The 16,587-nt window shown below is 41.0% G+C and overlaps 1 protein-coding gene across 2 annotated transcripts in view; it reads right to left on the bottom strand.

The window, feature by feature from the left end:
* Positions 1-2,850: 2,850 nt before the first annotated feature.
* The window catches only part of CKAP2L (cytoskeleton associated protein 2 like), a 29,579-nt gene continuing 15,842 nt past the window's right edge, over positions 2,851-16,587 (bottom strand). For both annotated transcript variants that reach the window (XM_047069592.1, XM_047069593.1), the window contains exons 5-9: positions 15,928-16,135; positions 11,043-11,198; positions 6,657-6,720; positions 5,346-5,535; positions 2,851-3,947 (exon numbers count right to left, since the gene is read on the bottom strand). In XM_047069592.1, the coding sequence (XP_046925548.1) occupies positions 3,722-3,947; positions 5,346-5,535; positions 6,657-6,720; positions 11,043-11,198; positions 15,928-16,135 (844 nt within the window). In that variant the 3' untranslated portion in view covers positions 2,851-3,721. The remainder of the gene's footprint in view (positions 3,948-5,345; positions 5,536-6,656; positions 6,721-11,042; positions 11,199-15,927; positions 16,136-16,587) is intronic.

The raw sequence follows: 16,587 nt of genomic DNA, 5'->3' as shown, positions 1-16,587 counted from the left end.
AGGCCATAGGTGATTTCATTAACTGTTCTTTCTTTCCAGGTCACTATGAAAGATTGATGAGTAAATGTGATAGCACCAACATCTTTGAGCTTGATGTGTACATGCATTGAAACATGTAAGAAATCATACTTATGATTTAAGAACTTGGTACTTTATTTTGGTAGGAGCTGCCCTGTGGTACTGGGCCTGGGTCCTACATTGTTCTGATGTCACTCCTACAGCTCGTGTTTTGTCTGTTAGTGGTATCATCTGGCATTATATAGAGGCTTAGAATGAATATACATCTACATAACTGAAATGACAAAATAAACTCTTGAAGGAACAGGTCTGTGAAACAGTTCACTAGCTTCACTTTCTGTGGAGAAACAAGGCAAACATTTGGAATATCTGAGGATAAATAAGGGACAACAGGCCATGTGCTCAGAGAGTTTCAGAAGCTTCCGGGTCTGACATTGCTATGGCCTTTGTTTTTCTTCCTGGGCTGACTTGTGGGCCTGAGTCTGCAAGGCAGCTTCTCCAGTCAAAGACCAGGTGTCCTTGGCCTTGTGTCTTCACTAGATTCTTATTCAAGGGCTAGAGGGTAGTGTTTTGTCAGGAAAATTGCTCAGACCCTAGGCCCATACTTTTCTGGAAAGATGCTGAAATATGGCATGGTGACCAATACTACAAAAATTGGCCCTTGGAATTCCCTTCTAGGCTAGCAAGAATGCAGAGAGGGCTGGGGGATGAACAGCCCGCAGAAGAATGAGAAGGGTCTGAGGAAGAGAGTGAGGGAGGGGGAGGGGAAAGAGGTGGCCAGAGGGCCTTTCCCATGCTTTTCCTTCTGCCTGAAGCATCCCCTGACTCTTCTCCTTAAACCTGCTCTTTCCCTCGGCTCTCCAAGGGTCTCCCCACCTCTCTGACTGGATCAGACCCTTTCACACTTGTGTCTCTCCTGGACTCTTGGCTCCATGGTCAGCTCATTTGGCTCGTTGCTGCTTCTCTGACATCTACAGTGTCCTGTAGTTTTACCAAGTGAATGACATCACCTGCTTTATTATTACATTGCAGGGGAAAGGGCAGGGCAAAAGATGGATTGTAAGATAAGAGGACATGGGAAAAGGCTAGAAAACCGTGGATTAGAACCCTTCTAAACTCTTAGGAACCCAGCTGGGGCATGGTAGGGTACTTCTATCTGGGAGCTGTTCATTTAATGAAGTTTTTTTTTTTTTTTAAAGTTTATTTATTTGAGAGAGAGAAAGGGAGAGTGAGAGAGAGAGAGGGAGAGAGAATGTGAGTGGGGGAGGGGCAAAGAGGAAGGGAGAGAGAGAATCCCAAGCAGATTCAGTGCTGTCAGTGCAGAGCCTGATGTTGGACTCGATCCCGTGAACTGTGAGATCATGACCTGACCTGAAATCAAGAGTCAGATGCTCAACCGACTGAGCCACCCAGGGGCCTGAAGTTCTGTTTTTTAAGTCTGATGTTACCTCTATATCATTTACCTACATTGTAGTTGGGGATGTACTCCATTATTCCCAAGAATACCATAGATAGTGATAGTCATACCCCATTTCTGGAAGAATTTTTAGCTGGGCATGTGGCCATCCAAAATAAATTTCCCAGCCTTCTTTGAAGATAAGTGCATGTGCCCAATGGCCCTGCGATCCTAAGTAGAAATAACGTGTCCAGCTTCCAGGTTGTAACCTTAAAAGGAGAGGGGCGTGTCTTCCAGCTCCTCTCTTCCCCGTTCCCGCTGGCTGAAATGTGAAATTCTTTGGGAGCTATCCCGGGCCATATGGATGAGGCTGCAGGCCGGGGCTGGCAGAGCCATGAGGCAGATGTGGCCTGGGTCTGGCACCAAACACTGGACAGCTTCACTTGGACTGCTGACGTCAGAGAGAAGTTTCCCTCTGGGACTAGTTACAGACTCTGAATCCATCCCCTAATTCCGACACCCAGCCCTGAGCAGTCAGAAATGAAAGGGCTGGAAGCATCATCCTGGGGTCAGTGGCCTGGTGGTAAAAAATGTGATCGAGTCACCTCATTTGTAGAACAAATGACAGTACTTTGGCTGTCACAGTGAGTGATTCCTGTTTAGTAAATGGGAACAGTTCAAGAAGTGCTCTTTCCTCATCACCATCTGAGTCCTCATTTCCGTACTTCAAGTAGAGGCAGGGATCAAAAGCTCTGGACTTGGTGCCAGACAACCTTGAGTTTGAAACTTCAGCCCTGTCACTGACTGACTACTGTCCCCATACCTATGTCATAAGGCCATTATGAAGATGTAGTGAGATAAGATGCACAGAACATGGCCAGAGGAAGCACCAAATCAGAGTCCTACACTATTGTTTGTGTGTAGGACTTTTTCCCTAGCAACCAACAGAAACCTAATTGAAGCTGGCTTTCACATTTTGTGATCTCTAAGCAGCATCCTGGGCATTATTAGGCTTTGGAGGTAAAGTGAGTCCATCCAAAGGGAAGGAAAGGGCTGGCTGTTTGGATTCCTGCATTGTGGTGGTGGTGACCATCTATTCGTATTGAAACTTAGTGTATTAACTTTATGGTTTTATAAACCCTGTTATTATAAACCTGACCTAGAGAGATGGTGCTTCCCTCATTGTGATAAAATCTAGTTCTTGGGTGAGGCTGATGGTCAGACTCTTGATCAAGGTGAGTTCTCCATGGTAATGAATGTTCCCTATGAGGCCTCTTGAGATAGTTTATCAGTGTTTCCCTGGACAAAGCCCTAATTCTCTAGGCCAAGCCATCATCACTGTTTTTTATAATAAAGAAAATAAATGAATAAGCAGGAATGAACAAAATTTATTTTTTTTGTTTTAGATAATACTTAAATATTGAGAAAGCTAAAATTAAAAAATTCAAAATATGTTGGCTAGGTTTTTCTATACATTATATTTAAATAATGATTCTGATTTTATCTTCCCAAGAACAGTTGCCCAGGAGGAAGGAAAGGCAGCCTAGAATAGTCTCTTGGGGCTCGTACAGTCTGCTCAGGCCAGGTGTCCCTTAGCAGAACAAAGAATTGAAGAAACAAGTGTCCCTCCCCCTCCCCCCTCCTTGTCTTTATTTGAAGCATTTCTGAATAACAAATGCAAAATGAGATTAGAATATAAACAGCTAGGTAACGCCCCCAGTTCAGAGTTGTGTTTCACTGGAGGAGCCCTGGCAAGCTCAGGAACTGCCCTTCATCTACAGGGACCATGTGACCAAAATCAAAGTCATACATGAAAGTCATTTAAGATCTCTGAGCGAAGGCACAGCTAAGCACCAGCTCCAGAATGAGGGCCTCCTGTCGGAAGGTGAGCATCTCAGCTCAGCTCACCAGGCCTGGGAGGTCTCTCCCTCTCTGCTAAGGCGGCTGCAGGAAGGAAAATCTATCATACTGTGGCACCAACCTTCTGACATACAAAAGAACTAAGTTGAGAGTAAAGTAGCTCAAAAAAGTGAAAAATTTTACCATACTTGGGGGGTAAATTAATATTAAATAGTTTAAAGTTTATGCTAGAAAACTGTGGCAAACTATAGTCTTAAAGCAGTAAAACAAACAGTCCCATGGGGATATTAAATTTGAGAGTAAGCCCGGCGAATTATTAAATTCTGAGAGCCCATAATCTGCCTGTATGTTATACAGTTTTTTCCAGGTCACCCAGAGAAGGGTTGTTTCTTCTTTCATGGAGGATCTGAAACATCTTTTTTTTTTTTTTTTTAAGGCATTAAGAAATTATGACTCAAGGATTTTAAACCCTAATGTGACAGGCAAAGCCTCATTTTTACGGAATATAAAACACTCTGTTTCTTCCACTTCTAACAGCTCGTTAAGAGAAGCCACCACCAAATCGTGTTCCTGCAGCATTTCCGGGTAGCGGGACACCGCTCGCTCAATCCTCGCCGACCGCCGCACGGGAGTGATCAGCTTCATGTCGTGCACTTCTGCTATTCCACTTATCCTGTGAGACAGAAAGAGGTGCATTCCAAGTCTTATTATGTCTTTTGAAGTTCTACTTATTATTCTTAATTTTTTTCTTATTCCCTGATAAGGCACGGTGGATATTTCAATGAAAGCTGATGTAAGAGGATGTGTAGAGCAGCTCTCGTACCAAGATGGCTTTTCCCTGATTGTCAGAATGAACGGGGCGGTGTCCATCTGCTCCTGGATAGTAGAAGCATAAGGATTTCCTGAACGAACTGTTAAGTGTGGTTTTTACTTGAAGTCAAATACGTGGCAGTTGGTGTTTGTTTATCCCATAAACTTTCAAAGAGTTGACAGGTTTTGAGGAAATTGGGCCTTACACCAAATGGGGTTGGACTAATGAATTCTAAGATTCTTTCTAGCTCTGACAGAAAATTATTCAAAAAACACCTTTTAAGATGGTGAACGAAACCACGATTTGAAACTGGAACAAATTGGGCACCTTCCTCGTAAGCTTTAATGCATTCCCATAAAAAGGAGCCCAGAGGCTAGGTTGCAGAGAGCTTTCCGTGCAGCGAATCTGGTCTACACCTCACAGACCCACTGATGATGTCAGCCTAAGCAAAACTAGCCTATCAGTCTGCTAAAAACTCTCCTAATAAATTCCAGATTCAGCAAAAGGTGGTTTTCAGATCAACTGCTTGCCTCCATCTGTCCATGAGCCAAGTGTAATGCCGGGGCCGAGAGAGGCCGGCTGTGCTTCCCAGGGACCGACAACACAGAACTGTGTGGTCCTGGTACTTTTGTTTGGGATTCGCTTTTAAGATCATGAACAGAGACTGATGTTATATTAATGTTTTAGAAAATGACATTCGTACCGACACAGTTCCTATGGATTCTACCTTAAACTTACACACTCTCAATAAAATGAGCAACTTCTGTCTAGTACGTCCTCGACTGCACTCCCTGTTCTTACAGGGGGATTTGCTGTCCCTTCTCTCCCACAGCTAGGGAGGTTGCCCCTGCTTGGCACTCGGCGTCCCCTCCCCGTGGGGCTGGGAGGAAAGGGACGTCGGATCTGTAAGCGCAGGACGAATGAGGGTGAAGAGGTAGGATGGGATCCAGGAGGGAGGGGGGAATCCATTCCAACAGTCTCCAGACTCCTGCAGCACCTTCCTCAGGGCAGGTCAGGTCTCCCTGGGAGTGTGTGAGGGGGATGGTGTGTGTGCACAGAAAGCACACAGATCTTCCTGTCAGTGGTCCCTCCCCTCCTCAGCTCCTTCCCTTAATGCCAAGGATGGCTTAGACCGCCTGGTCCTCACATGAGGCAGAGGGTCTCCAAAGACAGCTGGTACTCTGGGTCTGTGCAAGCCAAACTGAGAACAGGGCTTGAACTAGGCCCGTGGACACAAAGCCCGCTGTAGAGTCAGCTTACCTAGGGATTGGGGCCACCTGTAATTTGATACCAGGATGGTTATCCTGCTCAGCCTTGGTTATTTGAGGTGTTCCTGTAACCTGTTCTCTCTCTTTTAGAGAAAGACAAGACTTTTCAGATTCCGTTTTATTGGCCAGCTCTTCTATTGACGTTATATTCGTCTCAGCAACTGAAGAGTCAGAGGTAACTCCTGTGTATGCAAGGTCAAGAAGGAAAGTGAGGTTTAGCAAGTTAATACTGAAACTAAAAGTCAATAAAATGACAAATCAATATATACAATGATTTCTCAATTAAAATAAAGAGGAATTGATTTGAAATGGGACATAGAACTAGTTTTTCCTGCTCAGCCCTCTAGCAATGCCCTGCTACATCAGGCCATCTTTCTAACCTGCCCTCCAGGCAGTCTTTGGGCCTTCTTGCCACTTGAGATGGATCCTTGATACCTTTTCAACATTCTGAACACATTCCCCCTGCCCCCCCCCCCCCCATCTCTTATTCTCTCTTGAGAGAAGTTCCCTTAGGGATAATCATTGGCCTTTTACCCTTATACCATATCTTGGGTCAATTTTCTTGACTCACTAGGGTTAACATCCCCTCCTACCCTGGGATGAGATACTATTACTCAGACCTTAATCCCCAAAGTAATGGGTTAGTTAGCTATCATTCCACATGACTTGATTGTTTCTCAAAGTTCAATCTGTCTTAAAGGAAAATATTTGGTCACCTTCCAAGATCATAAAAATAATCTATTTTATTTTCTCAAGGTAGCTTGTTTTTTCTTGCTACTCATAGAACAAACGTAAGCAATTATAGTGGGCCACTCACTGTATTTGGCACAGTGTTTTTCATAGAAGAGTTCTCTAAATGTTCTGACCAGTGGTTAACTAAGTGAAAAGATGCCTGCTCTGGCCATTGTTAAAGGTGATAATGTGAATTTGGGTGTGTAAGTGCTGGGGGGTTGTTATGACGGAACATGGAACTCACTCCGAGGCATCTCTCCCTTCTGCCTCAGTCTTGTCTGAGAAAGAGCCGCTCGTGTTCTCCCACCTAGAAATCCAGGGAAGCAAGACACCCTCCTCTAGGCTGCTCTTGTGAAAACAACCTTTGTTTGGTGTTGAGCAGTACATTTATTTGTAATAATAGAAATAGATCAGCTGATGATGATGGCTGAAAAAACTAGGCCATGGAAACCAAGAAGTGAGAGGCATTTCAGGGGACTTTTAATTCATTTCTTTTTTCTCTATGTGTTCCTCAATGACTTTTACGTGAGTGGCTGGAGGGAGTGCATTTAAATGCAAAAAATACCAATACCTTCTGTGGTTCTGTTTGTGTCTTGCAAAATATTAAGAACAACTTCTCGCAACTCTTGTATTGGCTGGAAGGAAGAAAATACATAAACAGTATTAAAAACTTGCATGGGGAAAATGATCCAAGCAACTTTGCTTAACATCAAATGAACTTATTTTTATAATAAAAATGTTTCCTTTTTAAATCTCTTGTCTAACAATAAATAATATTTTAAAAATTTCAGATTTATAGCTTTAGGTGAAAAATGAAGGAACAAAGAAAATGTTGGTTAAATGCTAGCATGCTTGACTTTAAAGAAGAGATGTGCTTATGGAAAGTTGTCTATAATGACATTTCTCTAAATTAATTAATTTTCCTATTGTCTCATATGATCCCACTAAAGATGTGTTCCCACATAAAGATTCTGGCCCAAAGATGTAAAGTTAGCTATACAGAAAATGCAGCATGCGTTTTTAGTGTTCTCTTAACTGAATTTTTGTTTTTAATCATAAAAGGCATATACCTCATTACAGAAAAATTGAACAATAGTCAAACTTAAAAAGAGAAATCACCCATAATCCCATCACCCAAATATAGCCGTTAGTTAGCATTTTGGGAAATTTTCTCCAGCATTTCCTTTCTTTCTTCTCTTATTTAGTAACATAACATAAAAAACATAACATTAAATATAACATATAAAACATAATATTAAACATAGCATAAAAAACATAACATTAGGAAAAAACCATTACAGAAAAGTAATTTTCTGGTAAAATTATCTGAGATAGCCTTCCTTTTTCAAAGTATGTAAACCATGCCATGAGCCATAACATCATAAATGAACTGTAGTTTCTCATAGGAATATTCTATTTGGACGTTGGTCTTTCTGATCTGGGATTCTGTATCTAATAAATAATAGATATCAACTAACAATAGAGCATAAAAACAAAGCTATTTATACAATTTTCATAAAGTCTAATGTGCTTTAAGCTTAAGGGAATGGGAATAAATGTACAGAACATATTGCAAAAAGTCTGAATTATATAAAAAATTTATCAATCGTATTTTACATTTTTACAGGCTTCTAGTTAAAAATGATAGACTGAATATACATTTATTTCTTAAATGTTTATTTATTTTTGAAAGAGAGAGAGTGTGCATGCGAGAGAGAGAGGGGGGGGAGGGACAGAGGGAGAGGGGGACAGAGCATCCAAAGCAGGTTCTGTGCTGACAGCAGAGAGCCCAATGAGGGGTTCCAACTCACAAACTGTGAGATCATGACCTGAGCCGAAGTCAGACACTTAAGGGACTGAGTTACCCAGGTGTCCCTGAATATATATTTATTTCTAATCCCTGTTGAAACTCTACTGAAATGGTAATGGGATTAAAGGAGGCAATGACGGCAAAGAATAGAAATGACAACAAGATTTGGAAGCTAGAAAATAGAAGGAAGAGATAACCAACTTAACCAACTTGAAAGAGCCAGATCCTAAACTGTCAATGTAGCTGAGAAACAACATGATTCAACCCCAGGGCCTTTAAAGGCTCAGGAATGAATGGTCAGGTCCAAATCAAGAGGACTCTTGAGCATTTGTCCAGCAGTCAGACCTCCAACTCTTTATCCTAACAGAAAACTGGGGATGTATTTTCCAAGTCTCTGGGGAATATCATGCATGACTGAGACTGAAAAGAAGGGATAAATGAAAGTTTCCATGCTGAAGGTTGAGACTCCCAGATCTCTTCTCCCTCACAATACTGGTAGCCTGGTTTCCAGCTCCCAGGAAGAGATTGGAAGATCCTTCTTTAGAGAATATGATCAGTTTTATCTATCTATCTATCTATCTATCTATCTATCTATCATCTATCCATCCATCTATTTTTTAAGAGAGAAAGGGAAAGAGACAGAATCTTAAGTAGGCTCCACGCCCAGTGTGGAGCCTGATGAGGGGCTCGATTTCATGACCCTAAGATCATGACTTGAGCTGAAATCAAGAGTCAGATGCTTAACTGACTGAGCTACCCAGGTGCCCAAGAATATGACCAATTTTAGAGGAAAGACCTGAAGACACTGATATTGAGGGTTCTTCAACCAATCTGCTCAGTCAGATCACCCTATGGTAAAACCTCATCCATGTTTTCAGAACGTTTTAAAAAACGTTTATTTATTTATTTGAGAGAGAGGGAAAAAAAAGTGTGAGCAGGGGAGGGACAGAGAGAGAGGGACAGAGAGAGAGAGAGAAAGAGAGAGGGACAGAGAGAATCTTAAGCAGGCTCCACGCTCAGTGCAGAGCCTAACTCAGGGCTCGATCTCACGGCCATGAGATCATGACCTGAGCTGAAATCAAGAGTCGGATGCTTAATGACTGAACCACCCAGGTGCTGGAGAATATGACCAGTTTTAGAGGAAAGACCTGAAGATGCTGATATTGAGGGTTCTTCAACCAATCTACTCAGCCAGATCACCTTATGGTAAAACCTCATCCATGTCTCCAGAACTTTTTTTTAAATGTTTATTTATTTACTTATTGAGAGAGGAAAAAAAAAAAGCAAGAGTGGGGGAGGGGCAGAGAGAGAGGGACAGAGAGAATCTTAAGCAGGCTCCATGATCAGTGCAGAGCCTAACTCAGGGCTCAGTCTCACGACCATGAGATCATGACCTGAGCTGAAATCAAGAGTTGGATGTTTAACTTGCTTAACCAACTAAGCCACCCAGATGCCTCTGTCTAGAGCTTTTACTAAGCTTTATCAAACCCACCTCTTGGTAAACAGCCCAGTTTTACTGACATCTGAATAAAGCTTTTAATGAATAGAGAACAAAACAAAATAAGACCACCACTATCACAACCAACAACAACAATAAAAGATAGAGAGGAAAAACAGACAATGTAGGAAGAAAAGAGAATCTGAGGATAATGGTGAAAGGTCCCAGTATGACAGGCAGCAGAGACAGGTTAAAGAGAAACCTGATGAGCTTGGAACATGTCAGAAGGGCCTGGGAGAAGGGTCTCGAAGAAGAAATCGATAGGATATCTGATGTTTTGAAAGTAGTAAGAAATTTAGACAATTAGAAATGAGTTTGGGAATTAATTTTATAGTAATAAATACTCAGGAAAGTAAGCAAAGGGAAAACAAGACAATAATTAACTTCAGAAATAAACATTAAAAAAAATTAAAGAAAAAAAAAGGGGGCGCCTGGGTGGCTTAGTTGGTTGAGTGTCTGTCTTTGGCTCAGGTCATGATCTCGCAGTTTGTGAGTTCAAGCCCCGTGTCGGGCTCTGTGCTGACAGCTCAGAGTCTGGAGCCTGTTTCAGATTCTGTGTCTCCCTCTCTCTCTCCCTGCCCCTCTCCCACTCATACTCTGTCTCTCCCTCTCTCAAAAATAAACATTAAAAAAAAATAATTAACTTCAGGAAAAGTAGAAAGTTGTGCATGAAAGGCAAAATAATCATAGTATACACCACATGGCTCAGAGCAGTCATGTATTTTCTTATATATTCATAACAGTGTAAACACAGGATTATTCATAACACTAGTAACCAGGATTTCCATAGGACTCTAATGGAAATATGGAGGATGGCAAAAGTCTGCAGGCATGTGTCTCTTGGGGATCCATGCAGGCGTGTGTGAGAAAGGGGGTGAAATCCTCATCCTGCACAGCTGGAAGTCTACAAGTCATGTCTAAAACTGAAAAATCAAGAAACAGAAAAACAAGCACACTATGTGAAACTATTCAAGGTAAATATGAAAATAACCAGTTTGCTCCAGGAGGTGGGAAATGGGAGAGGAGGGGCACAGAGTCCTTGGGGAAAGAACCTTATTGAACTCTTTTGACTATTTATGTGCATGTACAACTCTGACTTTGAACTCTCATGGGAAGAGGTACGGAGAAATATAAAATGACGCTGGTAAGTGACATTTAAGTGAAAAGAGTTATAAAACTGCTGGATGCAGTCTTTGTTAAAAAAAAAAGTTATAGAGAAATGATGGTTTTACTAGGTTTTAGAATTAAATTTATTTTTCAGGCACTGGCTCTGAATTGTTGCCATGTGAATATTGATGTAGTGGGCTTAAGGTATTTTTTGGTTCTTCATGGTGAGGTATGACTTTGTAAGTACTGCGTATCGATGTTATAACTTTCCATAAGTGCATATTTCTACAGTGAGTGTAAAGTGAGACACAATCACTTGACAAGAACAGTGATTCTATTGGTTTACATGTAACACTATTTTCTACCAAATAAAATTTTAATTAAATGTACATAAAGGACATGCTGTGTTTCATATTCTGTGCATAACTTTATGATGTGAATTAGAAGTTTCACATGGCGTTGTATAACTGCCATATTGCAAACAACAGAGAACTCACACGAGAGAATTTTCAGGAAATCACCCACCCGAGACAGATACTCACTGTTGCCCCATTTCGAATGGCCTCTTCATACAGCCCAATGACATCAAAGGTACCTTTACTGGCCAATAACTTTGCTTTGCAGATCCAGAATTTAGCAAATTTTTTGGCCTCAGGAATACTAGACAATATGGTAAATACTTCATTAGAAAGTATACCCTGTAAAAAAAAAAAAAAGCCAGAGGTAATTATTACCATCTTGCTGTTATTCTCACATCTAATATTTATCAGAGAAGTTTGGCAGGAATCAGTCTGATCATTTTTTCTTAATTTTAAAAAAATTTCAATTTTACTGAGGTACAATTTACGTATAATAAGAGGTATCCATTTAAACAGTATATTTCAATGCATTTTGACACTAGTCATTAAATTTTAAGAGTTACATGAGACCAAATAGGAAAATGTTTATCATAGCTGAAGGTAAGGAATATCTTTACCTTTTTATGCAAAACCAAACCCAAAACCAAACCAAACCCTAGAGTAATCAACATTCATATACTTCTCATATATGCATAATAATTTCCATATATCTCTAACGGAACTATGAAGAATGGCACAGGTAAGCAAGGGTCATAGGGGTGTATATATGTGTGTGTGTTGAGGACCCATGCAGGTGTATATAAAAAGGGCTAAATCTCACAAAAAGTAACTTTATTTATTTATTTATATTAAAACATTTTTTAAAAATGTTTAATCATTTTTGAAAGCAGAGAGAGACAGCACAAGCAGGGGTGGGGTGGAGAGAGAGGGGGACACAGAATCTGAAGCAGGCTCCAGGCTCTGAGCTGTCAGCACAGAGCCCAACGCGGGACTCGAACTTACAAACCCCGAGACCATGACCTGAGCCGAAGTTGGACGCTCAACCGACTGAGCCACACAGGTGCCCCTATTTATTTACATTTTAAAAAATATTTTAATATTTATTTTTGAGAGAGAGAGAGAGAGAGACAGAGCACAAGTGGGAGAGAGGCAGAGAGAGAGAGAGGGAGACACAGAATCTGAAGCAGGCTCTAGGCTCTGAGCTGTCAGCACAGAGCCCAATGTGGGGCTCGAACTCACGAACTGCGAGACCATGACCTGAGCTGAAGTTGAATGCTTAACTGACTGAGCCACCCAGGTGCCCCTCACAAAAAGTAAATTTAAAATTGCCTCACTGATTTGGTCTCCTTCTGGCCTGCACCCAGAGCAGAGCGGTGCCATGGACCAGAAGGAATATGGGGAGCTACCATGTCTTGGCACACTCAGCCAAGCAGAACCTCCTACTCCTCCTGCGATGGGGGAGACCCAAAGGTAACCTCACAATCAAGAATCATCAGTGTTTGAGAAAACCAACACTACACGAAAGAGGCATAAACCTCAAAGGAGTTGACGAGGAAATCAATCAGCTGAAAATTTGGCTGTGGAATTCTCCCAGAATCAATTAAGACAGAACAAAGAAATGAAGAGTACGAAAGAAAATTTAAAAGAGTTCTGGAGGATACATCTATTACTCAGGAATTCCAATATCCATCTAAGAGAACGTTCACCAAGACTGATTAGACATTAATTTCAACATATTCTATCAAGCAGAACACATACAGGCTACATTCACAATGCAGTATAATTAAAAGCTGGAAGAAAGACAGGAAAAAACAAAACAAAACAAAACAAAACAAAACTCTATCTGGAAGTTAAAAGATGTTCTTCTAAGATAACTTTTGGGTTAAACAACTCAAAATGGAAACCTCAAACTATTTAGAAATGAACAACAATGAGAACTTATGTCAATTATTAAGCTATGGTCTCCTAGCTCCAAACCCACCTTGTATCCTCTGCTGTGACACTGGGGCTGGAATTCTGTAAATCACTGTTTTCACAGCAGCTCTATGCTGGGCTCTGCCAGTATGCGGGGCTAGAGGGAGATGGTGGGGATGGAGAAGAGAGGGACTTCCTCTTTCCCATTTGCTTTCGTCACCCCAGCAATGGTCCTTCACTCTGGCAGCAGTAGTTGGTTCTAGCCTCAACCATTTTTTCCTGGCATTTACAGATCCTGCCTCACTGCGCTCTTTCAGAGGCAAGAGCACCAATTGGGTAGCATCCTTTCCTCAAGGTCTGAGATCCAGCCCTGCTGGGCGCCTCCTCCAGTTCCTGTGGTCCCAACATCTGCTTGGTAGTATGCCCTCCTTGAGAGTTGGAGTTTGTCTCTCCTAACTTCTAGGTTCGGACACCCTCAACCTCTCTTTGTTCCCCTAGATCCAGTGGGTGCTAGGTGCTTCCTGAAGTTATTGCCACTGTTACCTCAGGTTCTCTTTTACAGTCAGCCCTGTGTGTAGTACCCATACCTCTCCTGATGGTCCCTTTACCATTTTTGTGCACACAGGCTCAGAAAGTGCTTTCAAGTCCAACAGCCAGCATCTGCTCCTCTTTGTATGTGTCCAGAGGGTCAAAGTGCCTGGGAATTTTTGTCCGCCCCTTCCCCGCCTGCTCCCCCCATTAGTCAATGACCATGGAGGTATTACTACTATAGCTTCTTTGCCCCTGATCAGGATGACTCTGAGAGGTCTGGTCCATAGTCTCCAGAGCTCCCCTGTGGGATTTTGCCAGTTATAGTCATTGGATTTTGCTTGATACCACATCCTACTTGGCCTCCTGCCCTTCCTGGCCCCACATCCCCACTCCCCTCCCAGTTTTCCCTGGGATCCTCTTCCTAATAAATTACTTTCACACAAATTCTCCTCTTAGATTTGCTTCTAGGGAACTCACATAAGACACTGTGAAACCAACCTTTACATTACATTCTTTCTATTAAGATACCTGGTGCAGTTTCTGTTTTTCTGACTTGACTCTGACTAATACAGAACATGACCTAGTCAAACATAAAGGATATGACCAAAGCTAAATACAGAGGCAAATTTATAGCTTAAAAAACTTTTTTTAAAAAATGTTTATTTATTTTTGAGAGAGAGAGAGAGAGAGAGAGAGAGAGAGAGAGAATGTGAGTGGGGGAAGGGCAGAGAGAGGGGCAGATGGAGACACAGAATCTGAAGTAGGCTCCAGGCTCTGAGCTGTCAGCACAGAGTCCAATTTGGGGCTTGAATTCTTGGACTACGAGATCATGACCTGAGGTAAAGTCTGATGCTTAACTGACTGAGCCACCCAGGTGCCCCAAATTTATAGCATTAAATTTATTTTTAAGAAAATAAGAAAGACTGACATAAATGATTTCAGCTTTCAACTAAAAAAGGCTAATAAAAACCAGTAAACATAAAAATAGATGCAGACATTGATGCAAGAGAAAAAAAATCAATAAAACCCCAAGATGGCCTTTTGAAAAGATTAATAAAGAAATCTTTAAATAAAAGGCATTAAATTACTAGAATTAGCTCAAGAAATACAAAACCTAAATAGATCAATGATCACAGAAAAAATGGAAAAGATATACCCAAAATTATCCCATAGTCCAGATAACCTTATGGGCAAGTCCTTACCACACCTTCAAAGAAAAAAGTAACTCTCATGTTGTATAAACTATTTTTAGAGTACAGGAAAAAAGGAAAATACCCAACTATTTGGCAAAGCCAACATGATACTAATATTAGGGAAACACAAGAAAAGACAACCAAAGAACATACGTAAAAATCTGGAATAAAATAATTGCAACTCACAAAACTATATACTTCATTTCTCTATGTATCTACATGGTATGTACATACATAAAAGCTGTCTGGATGGATAACTGGCAATAGTGGGCATCTTTTGGGAGAAGCCTGGGATGCCTAACTGTGTGTGTGTCCCTGTGCGTGTGTGTGCGGGCATGCTCAGTGGGGAACACTGGTCATTTTCTACAGTGTTTGAAAGGTTTTTATTTTTTAATTTAATTTAATTTTTTAAGACATGTTTAATTATTTTTGAGAGAGAGAGACACGCAGAGTGTGAGAGGGGGAGGAACAGAGAGAGAGGGAGACACAAAATTCATAGCAGGCTCCAGGCTCCGAGCTGTCAGCACAGAGCCAGATGCGGGGCTTGAACTCACAAACCATGAGATCATGATCTGAGCCAAAGTCAGGCGTTTAACTGACTGAGCCACCCAGGAGTCCCGTAATGTTTTTAATAATAAGAATGTATTCATGCATTTTCTTTAATACAATGAAAATACAAGAAAGAGCCACAACAACAAAAGAATGGAACTTTAATTCCATAAAGGAGAAATAATTAACGTTTAAGTGAATTTTGTGAGAAAATTGCCTGGAGTGGACCTAAACTGAAGGTTTCCTTTTTATGTTTCTGTCCAACACCACCAGCCAAAGCACAGAATTGGGTTTGCTTCAGGCAAGGACCTTAGTGTAGACGTCTATCCAATTATTTTTTATTAATATAATTTTCCTTCAAGGCATCTCCTGAGGATCATACCCTTTGCTTACCATCTCCTTTATCCTTATCTGCAGAATCCAAGATACAATTTCAATGCCATTTATAGCCACCCAGTCTTTAGGATAATCTAATTTTACACATGACCTTGACTTTTGACTTCAGCTTCATATCCAAATGTCAAATATTTACTTTTTTGACCTTGATGGCGAAAAAAGGCAAAACTCCTTTGGGTCCCTCCAGAGGCAGACTGCTTGGGTTAGTTTTCCAACTTCTTTGTGCCTCAGTTTCATTTGTAAAGTGGGCATGGTAATAGTTATTATGATAATTGTATGAGATAATATAAGTAAAGTGTTAGAACAGTGCCCGGCATACAAGAGCTATTGTTTAAATGCATGCCATTATTATTAGTGCTATTCTTCTTCTATATAAAAAGAGCAGCTGAATTTCTACTTAGAGGAGGTTATCTCTCTTACACCGTATTTAAGAAAAATGTTTAAAAACTCTAAGACTGCGGGCCAAGCTTTGGGAGCTTACTTACCCTTTCAATGAACTGCAGACATTCTGTCAGAGTGTTGTTAATTTTATTGGACAGTTCAAGTTGTGCTTTCTTTTCTTCATCTTCTTTTTCCATACTCTTCCAGAATGAAATATTCATTTCCTCTATTATTTTTCTTTTTGTTTTAAGTTCCATAGGAGGCCGTTTATAGATTTTCCCCTTAGATTTCTGCCATTCTTCCAGTTGTTTCCTGTCATAAAATTAAAGGGGTGGGGTGGAGTGGAGTGGGAAAATGCTTTAGGTTTCTTTTTGTATACAGTCACACTTCCAGAGTATAAGGTATGCATGAATGGAGTACCACTACATACCTTCAACAACATACAGAGTCAGGAGAATGGAATTAAAAACAATTTACAAAGGGGTAATGGCAGCATTGGTTGCTCCTACCCTTCAGAAGGCAGACTGCAGAGGGATTACTAGGATTACTGGTGGCTAGAATCTCAGTCTTCAAATTCCTCAACTTCATGATTATTCTTCATTCTTTTTTTTTTTTTTTCATTATTTTTCTCTAGAAATTTTCATTTCTCCTGTACATTACCTCTGGCACTAAGACATCCCTCTAGCTCTGAGATGATGAACTCAGCACTCCTTTTCTCTTACCATAAGCTCTCTATCAGCCACTCAACCTGACCCACCAAACCT

The sequence above is a fragment of the Lynx rufus genome, unplaced genomic scaffold, assembly GCF_022079265.1.
Source record: "Lynx rufus isolate CCGP_SWC_20201006 ecotype Redwood Valley unplaced genomic scaffold, mLynRuf1.p SCAF_8, whole genome shotgun sequence".
NCBI lineage: Eukaryota > Metazoa > Chordata > Mammalia > Carnivora > Felidae > Lynx > Lynx rufus.
This window is presented reverse-complemented; position numbering and strand designations above follow the sequence as displayed.